At 49.9% G+C, this 14,004-nt stretch overlaps 1 protein-coding gene across 3 annotated transcripts in view; it reads right to left on the reverse strand.

The window, feature by feature from the left end:
* Positions 1 to 14,004, reverse strand: part of NGEF (neuronal guanine nucleotide exchange factor) — a 112,701-nt gene that overhangs the window by 28,082 nt on the left and 70,615 nt on the right. The window contains exons 1-3 of one of the 3 annotated variants that reach the window (XM_004262577.3): positions 11,686 to 12,242; positions 10,832 to 10,971; positions 4,997 to 5,292 (exon numbers count right to left, since the gene is read on the reverse strand). In XM_004262577.3, coding sequence (XP_004262625.2) covers positions 4,997 to 5,292; positions 10,832 to 10,971; positions 11,686 to 12,242 — 993 coding nt within the window. Of the gene's footprint in view, positions 1 to 4,996; positions 5,293 to 10,831; positions 10,972 to 11,199; positions 11,219 to 11,685; positions 12,243 to 14,004 lie in introns of those variants that run through there. The other 2 variants (XM_049711941.1, XM_004262576.3) reach the window with 2 other exon arrangements.

Below are 14,004 nucleotides of genomic sequence, written 5' to 3' on the forward strand. Positions count from 1 at the left end.
CCGTAATATGTAAGAAGATGCTATCAAGCAAGAAGACAAACATAAATAACCTCATAGAAAAATGGGCAAAGGATAAGAGCAGGCAATTCATAGAAAAGGAAATGGAAACAGCCAATAAGCATAGGAAAAGATGCTCAATTTATGTCATCAAGGACAGGCAGGTTAAAACAAGATGTGATTTTTCATCCAACAGATTAGAGCAAAAATCAGGAAGTTTGCCAACGGGGTTAGGGGGTGTGAAAACGGCCTCTCTCGCACTGCCGCAGCGTGAAATTTGAACGGCCTTTTTGAATGGCGATCTGGTGGTATCCACCACCACTGAAAACGCGCTTCACTTTTCACCGACAATTCCACTTCCGGGCATCTATCCTACGGCTGTGGTCTCCCACGGGCGTGAAGATGCAGGCACACAGAAGCTCTCCTAACCCAGCTCCACATGACCCACGTGCCTGGGGTCACGTGCACTGCTTCCCCGCAAAGCCCTGCAAAGACCTGCTGAGAGCCGGGCACAGGCTGCCCGCCACCTACCACCTGCACACTTCTCTCCCCACCGGTGAGCCCCGTGTTTGTCCTTAAACTTAGGCGAGCCAGTCGTACTTGCTCTGCAATTACGTCCATACTTGATAAAAACTAAAGAACTTTCAGTGCAAAGAGAGTTGTTTTTATGAAAAGTAAGCTGAAAGCTCTAAGAGGTCAGTTAAAGGCAAGTTGCTAAAAACCAAAAGCAAAATCAAACTGCTCTTGAATAAACAAGTGTAAAATATGGGGGGAAACATCATAAAGATCTGCAAGGATTTTGCACTTAAGAGTCTTCACAAGCGTCTAAAGTCCAAAATCACACCGGGCTTTATGACTGTAATTTACCAGGAGAGAGAAAGTGAACACAGCTGGTCCTCCAGTGAGAACCCAGGAGCCAAGAAAAGGCCTGCAAACGTGTGTGTTGTTTGCATTTTTTTAAATAATGAAAATGTATTAATGAGTAGCTTATTTAATTTTAAAACTTTAAAAAATAAAGTGATAAACTTTAACAGTACAAAATGACTCATTGTTCCCTTTGGTAACTTTTCTTGCCCTGAATTGTAATCTGTATGATAATATCATGGGTTTAGTTTTCTAATCAGTTGGATAATTTCTGCCTTTCAGTGGAGGATTTAAGCAATTTACATTTGTGGTTATAACAGATACATTTGCTATGAACTCTGCCACCTTATTTTATTTTTAATATTTATTTATTTCATTTATTTATTTAGCTGCACCAGCTCTTGGTTGTGGCATTTGGGATCTAGTTCCCTGACCAGGGATCAAACCCGGGCCCCCGGCATTGAGAGCTTGGAGTCTTAGCCACTGGACCACCACGGAAGTCCCTGCCACCTTATTTTATGCTATTTGTTTTTTGTGCTTTTTACTGTTTGCTTTCCTTTTATTACAAGATCCCTGCTTTCTCTGCTTTTGGCTTGCTGTTGGAGAAGCTTTATACCATGTTTTAAGTTCTACTGGGGTTTATCTCTAAGCTTTCCAAATTATTTATTTCTCTAATTATCAAGGTAAAAAAATAAACAAGTATTCCTCCAGAAACTAGACACTTTTCCTTATTTTGAGGACTATAAAAAAAGGCCCCATGGTGGAAATATTGTGTGAAAAAAGCCAAGTGCAAAATAGCATTGTATAATCCCTTTTATATGAAAGTCAAAGTTAGGGATAGTACGAGGGAAACAAAAGCAAAAGTAAACAAATGGGACTATATCAAACTCAAAAGCTTTTGCACAAAGAAGGAAGCTATCAACAACATGAAAAGGCCACCTACCGAAAGGGAGAAGATATGTGCAAATGATGTATCTGGTAAGGGGTTAATATCTAAAATATACAAAGAACTCATACAAGTCAATATCAAAAAATGGACTCGATTAAAAAATGGGCAGAGGATCTGAATAGACATTTGTCCAAAGAAGACATACAGCTGACCAACAACACATGAAAAGATGCTCAACATCACTAATCATCAGGGAAATGCAAACCAAAGCCACAATGAGATATCACCTCTCACCTGTCAGAATGGTTACTATCAAAAAGACAACAAATAATAAGTGCTGGGGAGGGCGTGGAGAAAAGGGAACCCTCATGCACTCTTGGTGGGATTGTAAGTTGGTGCAGCCAATATGGAAAACAGTATAGAGATTCCTCAAAAATTAATAATAGAAGTATCATATGATCCAGAAATTCCACTCCTGGGTATTTATCTGAAGAGAATGAAAACACTAAGTCAAAAGATATTTGCGGGCTTCCCTGGTGGCGCAGTGGTTGAGAGTCCGCCTGCCGATGCAGGGGACACGGGCTCGTGCCCTGGTCTGGGAAGATCCCACATGCCACGGAGCGGCTGGGCCCGTGAGCCATGGCCGCTGAGCCTGCGCGTCCGGAGCCTGTGCTCTGCAATGGGAGGGGCCACAACAGTGAGAGGCCCGCGTACCACAAAAAAAAAAAAAAACAAAAAAAAAAACATATTTGCACCTCTATGTTCACTGCAGCATTATTTACAATAGCCAAGATATGGAAACAACTTACGTGCCCATCAATAGATGAATGGATAAAGAAGATATGGTGTATATATATACTATGGAATATTACTCATTCATAAAAAAGAATAAAATCTTGCCATTTGAGACAACATGGATGGACCTAAAGGGTATTATGCTAAGTGAAAAAGTCAGACAGAGAAAGACAAATATTATATTTTCAGGTATAAAAGATTCACTTATATGTGGAATCTAAAAAACAAAACGAACAAACAGAACAGAAATAGATACAGAAAACAACTAGGTGGTTGCTAGAGGGGAGGAGGGGAGGGAAGGAAAGAAATAGGTGAGGGATCTTAAGAGGCAGAAATTTCCAGTTGCAAAATAAATGAGTCACAGGTATGAAATGTACAGTGTGGGGGTACAGTCAATACCTATGCAATACCTTTGTATGGTGGCATACTGCAACTAGACTTAATCAAAACGTTTAGGTGACCATTTTGAAATGTACAGAAATACCAAATCACTACGTTGTATAACAGGAACTAACATAGTGTTGTAGGTCAATTATACTTTAAAAACGAAAAGCAAACTCAGAAGAGGAGATCAGGCTGTGGGGTGCAGTGGGGTGGGGAAGGGGGAGGGGGAATTAAATGAAGGCAGTTAGAAGGTACAAACTTCCAGTTATAAGATGTAATGTACAACACGATAAATATAATTTAAGATTGCTGGTATATATATGTGACATATGGAAGAGAGTAAATCCTGAGTTCTCATCATAAGGAAAAAAAAATTCTCCATTTCTTTAATGCTGTATCTATACAAGATGGTGGACGTTCACTACACTTCTTGTGGTCATTTCATGATGCATGGAAGTCAAGTCATTATGCTGTACACCTGAAACTTATACAGTGTTGTGTGTCAGTTATATCTTAATAAAACTGGAAGGAAAAAGCGTTAGGGATGATAAAAAAAAGCAAAAAGTTAGGGGTGATGGCTCTGTCAGTGGCTGGTGGACAGCCACCTGTGGGGGGATTTCTCTGTGGCTTCCGGCACCTTCCACATGGTTGCTTTCAGTGGCATTCCTCGAGTTCCACCTGCCTCTTGGAGACCCCCCCCGACCACGCATCTTCACTTCTGGTGGGGTGCGTGGTTCTTTACGTCCCCTCACCAGTATCTTTGTGAGAAGCTGGGATAAGCCCCATCAGGATGACTAGACACCACTGATATCAGAAGTTTCATAAAAAAACTGTGGCATCCTTTACAAATCACCACTTGCAAGTCACATGTGATGTCAGAGGTTAAACCCATCCCTCCTGAGTCTGCGGGGCAGGACACAGTGAACCTCGGTGGCCCTTCAAAAGTCGAGTGCTATCAAGCCTTCTAGAAGAGCAAAGGTATCGTACCAACCGAGTCAGCGTTAGATAACCCTCGTCGGGAACTAGTCTCAGTCTTGGTCATTACCTGTGCACACCATCTGCAGTTTTGCCTTTCTATAGAATCTCGCGCAGGAGAACCAAGAGTTAAAGAAGGACAGGACATCTGGAGTCAGGACTGCATAGGAACAAGTTCAAGCATGGCTTGAAGGAACACGTGAGTGGAGGGGAGTGGGGGTTGAGGGCGAGAGGGAGCGTGAGAGGATAGAGAGGATGGAATTGGACTGAACAAGTTAAAAAAAACACATCTCTTCACTTTTTCCCTCTGCATCCACCTTTTAACTTTCACGATGACACACACCTGCAGGGTCACCATTTCTCGCCCCCAGTCTCTCCCCTTGCTATTGACCAACTTGTCTCTCTGTACCACAGATTTCCCCTCTATACCCAAACAATCTTGATTCAACTAAAATGAACACTTAGCTAGACTTCTTAGCTACTCATTTCTATTGCCATTCATGTTTCATTTCTCCTCGCTAGCAACAAACTATTAGGTGACTCCGTGATCTTGCCTCAGCCTAACTGACGGGCAGTCTACCTGGACCATCGGATGAAGCGGGAGAGACACAAGTCCCAGATTCCCACACCGTTTCAGGAGGGGGCCGAGGGCTTTCTTTCAGAGCCCCACCCAAGCTTCAAGCGACTACAAAATGAAGATGTGGGATAAGACTGTGCGTGAGAAGTAAAGCACAGATGACTAGTTAGTTCACCGTCACAGTGAGTTCAGCATCACCTACTGCATCAGCGTTCACGCGTACCATGGCAATGCCCCCACGATAACAACTAAAGGTTTAGAGAACGCAATCTTACTATCTGACGCAACAGCAATGTGGAGAACACTAAGCACTGGCGTTGAGCTATCCTAGAAGGTAACTGGGTACTTTTTGTTCCCTGTGAATTTTCCTGCATGTTCTGGATGGATGTACCCTGCAAGTAATTCCTCTGGTGAACCAGCCAGGGAGTCTCACCCCGCAGAAGAAGGCTCACCCACATTGGTTAAAACCCCTGTACGTTCGGATCGGACGCTCCCACCCTAGGGCAGCCCATTACCTCCTGCAGCCTGATCTCCTCCGGCTGGAGGATGTCCAGCACCCCACTGCTCCGAATCTCCGGGAGATCCTGCCAGAGGTTGAATCTCGAGTGCGGGTTACTGAGCAGGCATATCTGGGGCACAGCCTTCCTCTCCGGTGGGCTTGCAGGCTCCTCCTCTTCCCCTTCATCCTCCTCCGGGGTCTCCGCACTGGCCGGGGACCCATCAGCATTGTCTTGGATTTCTGCGTCCTGTTGCCTCCTGGTTTCAATTTCCTGGAGAGTTGATTTATCTCGGTATTCCTGATACAGGAGCCCTGAAATCAAATGGAATTGTATTGACATGAAAAAGATTTCAGAGGAAGATCTTTTGGAATCACTAAGTCAAAGCTTTGGACTCCTATCAAGGGCTGATGCTCTGCCTGTGAAAATACAAAGAAAGCCAGAACCGCACAGGTCTCAGAAAAGGCTCTATCACTGAACAAACTGTCACTGTCTTCATTTCTTGGGAAGGATCAGCGTGCATGAGTTTGTTTGTTTTTTTTTTCAACAAAGAATAAAGAAATCCCTGAACAGATTCAAAATCCAGTCACAAAAATATATGCTTTTCACACACATACTTAGCAAACAACAAGAATCCCGAATTTGACGTGTTAATAACCAATGTGTGCAGAGTCGGTGGAAATGTCCCAGTTATGTTTCAGTATCCCAACAGGATGCTTCTCAAAGCCTAAATGCTTCAATATTAAAACTCAAGTATATTCATCGGTGAAATGGGAATAGCTGTAAATTCTCATTTTGAAGGAAAAAGCCAATATTTCATCAACCTTAACGATTCAAAAGGGAAACATTCCTTTTTTGCTTTCACACTTTCAGACTTACTTCCCTGACCTGAAATAAATGCAGTCTAAGTCTCCAAGGAGATTTGGGGGTACAGAGGAATCAGCAAAAACGTAGCATCTCCACAGGGAAAAATTCATTTTGGATGTCCTGGCTGCAGGGCAGAGGGTTGGTCTCTCCACACAGGAGCAGCAGAAAAGCTTCAGTGGCAAGGGGGCTCCCAGCCCAGGGAGAGGAGAAGCAGGGCTGGGTGGGGAGAGGAAGGGGGGGTCCTGCTGGCGATGAGGCTGGGAGGAGAGGAGGGTCACCCCAACGGTTCTGTCTATCCTGTGGGCAAAAGGGAAGCCCCTCAGGCAAACAGCTCTGGTCTTCATCTTAGGAGGCCCATGGATGGGAAGAAAGAGGCCATGCCGGTTCTCTAAGGGAGTGATGATGGAGGCCTGAACTGCAGTGGTGGTGGAGGGATGGGGCCATGTGCATGATTCAGGGACAGTTATAAGGTAGAAGACAGGTCCTGGCGATTGGCTGGTGCTGGGTCATGAACGATATCTGGGTGACCAGTTGTCAAGGGGGTTCGGTGGCCCTGTTCAAGGAGATGAGGAATATAGGAGGAGGCTCCGACTGGGGAATGGGGTGGTGGTGAGATCCAGGTGCACCTGAAGGGAATGCAGGTGGAGAGAACCAGTGGGCAGCTGGACGGGTCTGGAGCCTGGGAAAGCTGTTGGGCCCCTTGATATACCTATCTATAAAACAAAGATGACTTTCCCGGGAAAGTTCTAACAGGGATAAGTGTACCACTTGTAAAGCACTTTCTCATGCAATGCGGTACAAACATCAGCTATTATTCCTTCTTTAATTGTTAAATATATCTAAACAGTACAAAAAAGGAAGGAAAAAAGCAGACGATCTTCAAAATTCTGAAAAATGGCTGGATAAATTATATTCATAAATGACAGGAACTCAATAAATCACCCTGTGGATTAAATTAATTGGCTTCCTTCGTTCCATAATGCTAGATTATAAAGGCTTTAGGCTAAGTGTAATATTTACTTCAAAAAAAAAAAAGATCCTGTGATTTTACGTTACAATCCAGCAGATGACAACATGGAGTTAACCTGACAAAGGAATGAAAAAGAAAATCTAAATCTATGCTAAACGCAACCCAGATTGAAGATCTATAAAGACAGAGGTTTAAAGTCACTACATAAACCGGTTCAGTCATGAGCACAAGATATGATTACTATTGCCAACATCGAACCAATTGATCTCCTGTGATTCCGATACTGTTTTTACGGAGGTTTAAAGAAACCAGGATTCCACGAGTTGACTTGGATTCACTTTTCAAAGCTTAGCACAGTGTCTCCCACAGAGTAGGTACTCACATATTTGTTGAGTTGAGCACCTTTAAAAATGCAGTTTCCAAGCTTCTCAAAAATATCTAACCAATTTGGCATCTTTTTGAAAGTTCAAAAATATGGCTTATGCATGCTACACGGCACATCGTGTGTACCATGGGTCAGCATGATGGGTAAATCATGGGTAAACGCTATCTCCAACATCTCACATGATGATGTGATACATATGCTGAAATGAGACAAAAACATCAGCATTGTGGGTAGTTGGGTTGAAAGTAATATTTCTGAAATCACATTGTGGCAGACACTGTGGCTGCCTCTCCTCTATCCCCTCACAGCCCTTCTTCCCGGCTGGCAGGGAGGGCTTTTGTCTGGGTGCTGACCTAGTCTGTGCTCAGGGAAGTGGATGAATGCTGACTGATCAAAGCCTACCATGATGGTTCCCTTCCCCTTGCCACTGCTGGGTTTAGACATGAGCATGTGACATGACCTGGCCAAGGAGACTAAGGGGACATCTTACATCTTTACGAAGGGCTTCTCAAAAAGATGTCCCTCCCCAGGAGACACTTGAAGACAAACTGCTCTTTTTTTTTTTTTTTTGGTTTTTATACATGGTTGCTTGAGGATGTGATGCATGGAGCTCTGGCAGCCATCTTGTGATATGAAGCCCAAATGCTGAGAATGGTAGAGGGAAAGGAACTAGGTGGTTGCTTGACTTAATGAACCAAATGCAGAATTTCCTACCTCATTCCTGGAGTCAACTGAGATAGAATACTTTCATTCTTTAAGGTCATTTTTTTTGGGGGGGCGGCGCTGGATATTCTATTACACTCAGCCAAAGACTCCCAATACAAGTAATCTTAGCATTTTCTTAAAACTTCATACTTCTGTCTGAAGTCTTCAGAATATGAATTTAAACACGCATTTTCCTGGAGTTACTATGATTACAAAGAGTTACTTGACACACTATGTAACCATTTTCATGACCTGTTTATTTTTTTTTTTGATTTTTTTTTTTTGTGGTACGCGGGCCTCTCACTGCTGTGGCCTCTCCCATTGCAGAGCATGGGCTCCGGGCATGCAGGCTCAGCGGCCATGGCTCACAGGCCCAGACGCTCTGCGGCATGTGGGATCTTCCCGGATCGGGGCACGAACCCGCGTCCCCTGCATCGGCAGGCGGACTCTCAACCACTGCGCCACCAGGAAAGCCCACCTGTTTATTTTTATTAGCCTTACCTGAGGAGCTATGTTATCTGATTAAATTTTTGTAGTAGAGATATACTGTTGATATATCATGTTTTTCTATTTTCTCTTTTGTACATTCAGTAAGCAAAACTGATTTTACCTGTAAAAGCTGGCACCTGGTATTATATTCATGCAGAATTAGAAGGCTCAGTTCCCATCTCTCCTAATTAAAATGATCTATATCAGGTTGGCTGAGCTACCCTGCAGAAGGAGGATAAGCTCCTGGAGTCCTTCAAAATCTCACCTTCTGAAGGGAATAATTTTTTTCTTTGAATCCTTCAGATAGAACTTCTAAAGGGCAGAGAATTCATTTATTTTTAGTGAGCATCTTCTATGCACCAAGCAGTTGTTAGGTGCCAGAGACAACCACAGCACACACACACACACGTGTGCACACACACATACACACACACAATCACAGGGTCTCAGGGTCTATGATCTTCAGGGCCACCACCAACTACAATGACAGCTGTATACCACATCATGCATAGTCCTGGCATCACTTTGTTCTTGCCTGGGTGGGAGCCACTGCAAAATTCAACACAGTGGTCTACAAGATGCCCATATAGCCTTCCCACTTTCCTTCCCCCTTAATGCCACTGTGTCTTTAGGAACGCGTTGTCCTTTCCTGATACCTGGCAAAGAATTCACTTCATTCGGTGAGCTAAAAGCAGCTGGCCTCCTGTAGCAACCTGCTTGGCATAAGCCTCGAGTCTATGATGAAGGATGTGAGAAGAAGGCAGCCTCGGTCCTGTGCTGTCATTCAGCACATCTGTTGAGCACCGACCATGGATCCAGCCCAGGGGCCAGAAACACATAGTCACCATTACACCAGGAGATAGTGGGAGAAAAGCCTCAGAATGTCAGTCTCTACTGTTTACCAAATGAGGAAACTGAGGGCCAGGATGAGCAGGTACCAGAGCTCAGGGCTCCCGACTCCCAGCTTTGAGCTTATGCCACGGGCTCTCCAGGAAGGAGGTCTCCACACGCCCACACTGCAGAAGGGAGCCTCTCTCTCCGTGAGAGGAGGCACGGATCTCCCCACTCCCACCTCGATTTCCTTCCTGGTCCTGACATTGATCTCAGCCAGAGGATCCCTTTCTAGAGGGTGGAATTCGAGGCTTCCAGCACATGCCAAGGCCGAGGTGGCCCTCCTTGCCATAAAGGGCAATGTGGTAGAGGTGGAAGAAAGGGATTTTCGGGTGTGTTTGTCCTCAGATCAGCCCCTCTCCGTTTCCGCCAGCAAACAAAGGGAAAAACCGCCACCACCATCACCACCCAGCCCACACGCAGGGGGCCCACTAGGAACAATACCCCTGGAGTCAGCACTGCTTAACAGAATGCAGTGTGCGCTCCACCCTCAGCTTTGCAAGGGCTCAGCTCCTCCCAGGGTTCAGTCCAGAATAAACCCCAGCCAGGGGAAAGGGAACCTGCCCAAAAAGTCTCCTAAACATGGGTCTCCTGGGGCAATGGAAGCTCCACTTCCACTGGAGACACTTCATGTCCGTCTGAGTGTTTGGGATGGAGAACAATAATGATGAATTTAGGAAAGAAAATTTTCAAGCCAAAATTTTAATTTAACGAATAAAATTCTGCTCTGACAACCCTGAAGAACAGAAAGATTTCTATGCCGTACCATTCCCGAAGAACCCATGTCACCCACTTGTGGCCACCTCTGGTGATGAAGATGAGAGCTAGTTTGATGTCATCAGCAATCTTTGACTTTTAAATGAGAGCGCTCGGGTTTTGGGGATGCCTTCTCAACCCACTTTCTGCTTTCACAGAGCTTCAACTGCAGCTGTGCAGGAGCTGGACACGCGGGCTATGCCCTGCACTTCTGGCCATGCTCTGGACAGGCAGGTGGAGCCAGGCTTCCCTTCCTAACCCAGGGGCCTCTGGGGCTCCCAGCTCCTCTCTACTTACCTTTCCTTCCCCTGTGCCAAGTCTGCCACTGCCACCCCTTTCTGAATTGCCCCAGTCAGCCTGACTCTCTCCACAAGTCCCCTCTGCAGGGTCCCCTCCCTTTACAGGTCTTCCCCAGGCCCCCGGGTGGAGATGGCGGGGGGACGCATGGAGCATCCCCTCCTGCATGGCCCATAAGCACCTAACCCCTGGACTTTCTGGCAGAAGACACAAGAGGACAGAGAGCCCTCCCCAGGAAAGAGCTGGGCAAGCACACCTCTCCAAGAGAGCAGGAAAGAAATGCATTTGCTAAAGCCCAATTATACAGCCACTATTAAAACGCGGCAGTTTTGCCTCTGGAACCATTTAGAACCAAATATATCAGTAACCTTCCTTGTCAGAAACATCTGTCCAGGGGAAATGCAAGGGCATCCCACAAGCAGGGGAGCCCTCAGAGTCCGCCAGGAACCAACGTTTCCCCCAGTGACGCCCCGTCGCCGCTGGGGACACCCACCTATTTGTTCGATGAGGTTCCTCCAGGAGTCGGAGGGAATGGGGTGGATCATCTGCAGGGCCTCGGTGAGCGTGGTGGGGCTGTCGAGGGCCGGGCACTCCTCGGGTGTGGCCTCATTTCCCAGGGTGGAGGACGACTCGCTGCCAGAGAGAGAGGAGAGGCAGGAGCCGGTTATTTTTAAGCAACGACACACCTCGGCCAGCTCGCGAGAGGCGTCCGCACAGGCGGCCCTGGCCAGATGGACCCTGACCAGGATGTCCAGGCCGAGCGGCCGCCGCCGCTCCCTGCCACGCAGGCCCCACAGGCCCTTTTTGTCACCGCATCAGGGCGCGACCGGGTAATTCATTCCCACACCAGCCCACCCAAACCTTCATGTTTTCGGAGCTCGCGGGCAGGCGTCGGAAACTTGGCGCGTCCTGCCCGCTTCGCGGCGCCGCCCCGCCGCCCGGACGGGTCCAGCGGCCAGGGTCCCTGCGCTTGCTGCGCACCCCGCGCCGCTCGCTGTCACACGGCCCCTGGCCCCCTTTGGGTAGCGATCCTCCAGTCCCAGGGCCACGCGGCGCGGAGAGGGGCCACCGAACGGGACGCGTGCGCCCAGGGCGCCCGAGAGAGGGCGCGAGAGGCGGTCCGGGGCAGGGACAGGGGTGTCGGCGGTCCGGCTGGGGAGCATCCCCCGACCTCAGGCGGCGTGCGGGCACGATGGGGGCCGCGGGAGGAGTGAGGGGCTGCGGGGCCCGCAGGGCGGGGGGCGCGGGACAGGCAGTTCGGGTAGGCGTCCCCGACCAGGGACGCAAGCTGGGGCCACAGGCGCGCAGTGGTGGCGCGCAGGGGTCGGGACGGCCGCTCGTCCTCACCTGCCAGGGAGGTGTCCCGCCGCTGAATCGCGCGCGTCGCTCTCCGAGGTGGAGCTGTCGTGGTCCACGGCGCAGGCGGCGCTGAAGGCTGCGGCCAGCAGCTCCATGGGGGCCGGCAGCCAGCCAGGCTCTGGGGCCGGGTCGGGGACCGCGCTGGGGGCCCGGAGCCGGGCGGGGGGCGACGAGCGGGCTGCGGAGCAGGGTCGCAGCGCGCTTAGCTGGAGCCGGAGCTGCCGCTGCCGCCGCCGCTGCCAAGAGCTCCAGCAGGCGCCCCGGCGCGCGCCTGGAGGCTCCCGGGGTTGCCACGGCAACGGGGGAGGCGGGTGGGGCGCGCGCGGCGGGGGCGAGGCCCGGCGGAAGCCGGGCGGGGGAGCCTGGCCTTGGGCGCGACCCAGGGCCCGCGGACGCCGACTGCTGCCCGGGACCGCCGACCAGGTCCGCGCCTCCCTCCTCTGCCGCGGCTCTGCCCCGGCAGGGGAGACGAGGAGGGCAGGATGGGTGGGGGCCGGCGAGCTGCGCCTTCGTCTTCCCGCCCCCTCCTCGCCGTCTGGCCACATCCCGCCAGCTCACGGGGCGAACTTGGAAGGTAGGGGCGAGGTGACCCTCTGCCCGGCGCGCCCTCGAACTTCCGTCTTGCCCACCCCGCGCATCCTATGAGGTCCTTCACAGGGACCCGCCCGGAGACCCCCGCCTCTGTCGCTCCGGGCCCAGCCTCGAGGGACCCTCGAGGATATCCGCTCCTGACCTGACTATGGAGAGGGGGCCAGCGCGGAAGCCTCTCCCGGACGAGTCTGGCTGACCCCGGCTACCCCGAGGCCCTAGCAGCACGGGGTGGGTATAGGGGAGGGAGTGGAGGAGAAACAAAGTGCCCCCAAGCCTCCACCCGGTTTCCCTGCCCGGTCACAATGACGTTCGGAATCTGCACCTTTGTGTTAGCTAGTTCAACTCGCTTCCGGATACAGAGAGCAAGCAAAAATGGGAAACTGGAGTCGAGGGGAGTGTGAATGGTCCCGTGTGACTTGGAAATCTAGACGGACAACTCCAAAATCCGACTCCAAGTCCAGGAAGAGAACTGGAGCCCTGCCCGGTGGCCTTCTCTGAGGGCAGCCCCTCCGCTCCCTGCTCCCCTGGGCAGTGCCGGGTGCCGGGTGCCGGGACGGCGGCCTGTCTCTGCGGGCCAGAGCCAGTTCCCGCTCTTCGGAGGGTACCTGGCGGGGTGGGTTGTGCAGACCAAAGTGGAAAATCTTCTCGGCACCTTCCCCTGCACAGTCTACCCACGGGGCATTTGTTTAAATTAACAAATTCCTCGTTTTTCGATGCAAATACTCCTGCTGCGAGGGGTTCACTTACTAGTTAGTAGGTTGGCTTTAATGCATTCCTTAGCCAGCCGTCTAGAGCGCGGCAATTGTAAAGGGAGAGTTGGAGTGGAAAAGGAGAGAAAGCAGCTTAGAAAGGGGCCTTTTTGCCAAGAGGGGAACTCCCTTTCCCAGACTTCAGCTGGCGACGCCGGCGGTCCTACGCATTCCATCGGTGCTCAGGTTGACGCAAACCAGTTCCGAAAGCTGCCTCTTAGCCCTCGTTCCCCTCGAGGGGCCAGAACGGACAGGTCTGATCTCCTCTTGCCCTTAAGGCCTCATATTTGCGTGACAACCGTCAGGTCTTCTGTCTTTCCAACCCAAGCCACTCCTTTCTTGACTCATTCTGCGTATCTCCGGACAGCCCTCTCTTGAGCTCTACGTTTTCATCTGTTCACTGGCAGTCTTCACCTGGATGTCTGCTAAACACTCACATCCCCACCACCACCAGCAGCCAACCAGGAGGCCAGGCAGAACGTGAGGGACAGCCTCAACCGCTCCTGTACCTCCTGTCACCCCACATGTCAATGCCTCACTGAGCCCCCGGGATCCCCAAAAGCTTTCAAAGCTGTCCCCTCCTTGGTATTTAGACCTCTCCTTCCCTCTGTCCATCCTTCTCTCTGTCCATCCTTCTCTCTGTCTCCTTTTTAACCTGTGGGTCGGCTTTTGTCCCTCCCCTGCTTAAAAACCTCTATTGGAGTCCCATCCCCTGTGGGTGAAGGCCACCTTCTGCCTCTGTAATGGGCTCTTTACCAGGTGTCCCACTCCTTGCCATCTTCCTTGGCTAGAACTGCCCACCTTACCCCCCAAATCCTCACCGTTACTGGTTGAGGCTCCCTGGAGCATCCCCACCAGGCCCTTAACCCTGTATAACCAGCGGCATTGCCTGGCACTGTAATTCCCCGTGAAGAGGGCCATCCTTACACTAAGACATGGGCTCCTCTAGGGTGGGCACCCTGGTGTC

The sequence above is a fragment of the Orcinus orca genome, chromosome 7, assembly GCF_937001465.1.
Source record: "Orcinus orca chromosome 7, mOrcOrc1.1, whole genome shotgun sequence".
NCBI classification, from domain to species: Eukaryota; Metazoa; Chordata; class Mammalia; order Artiodactyla; family Delphinidae; genus Orcinus; species Orcinus orca.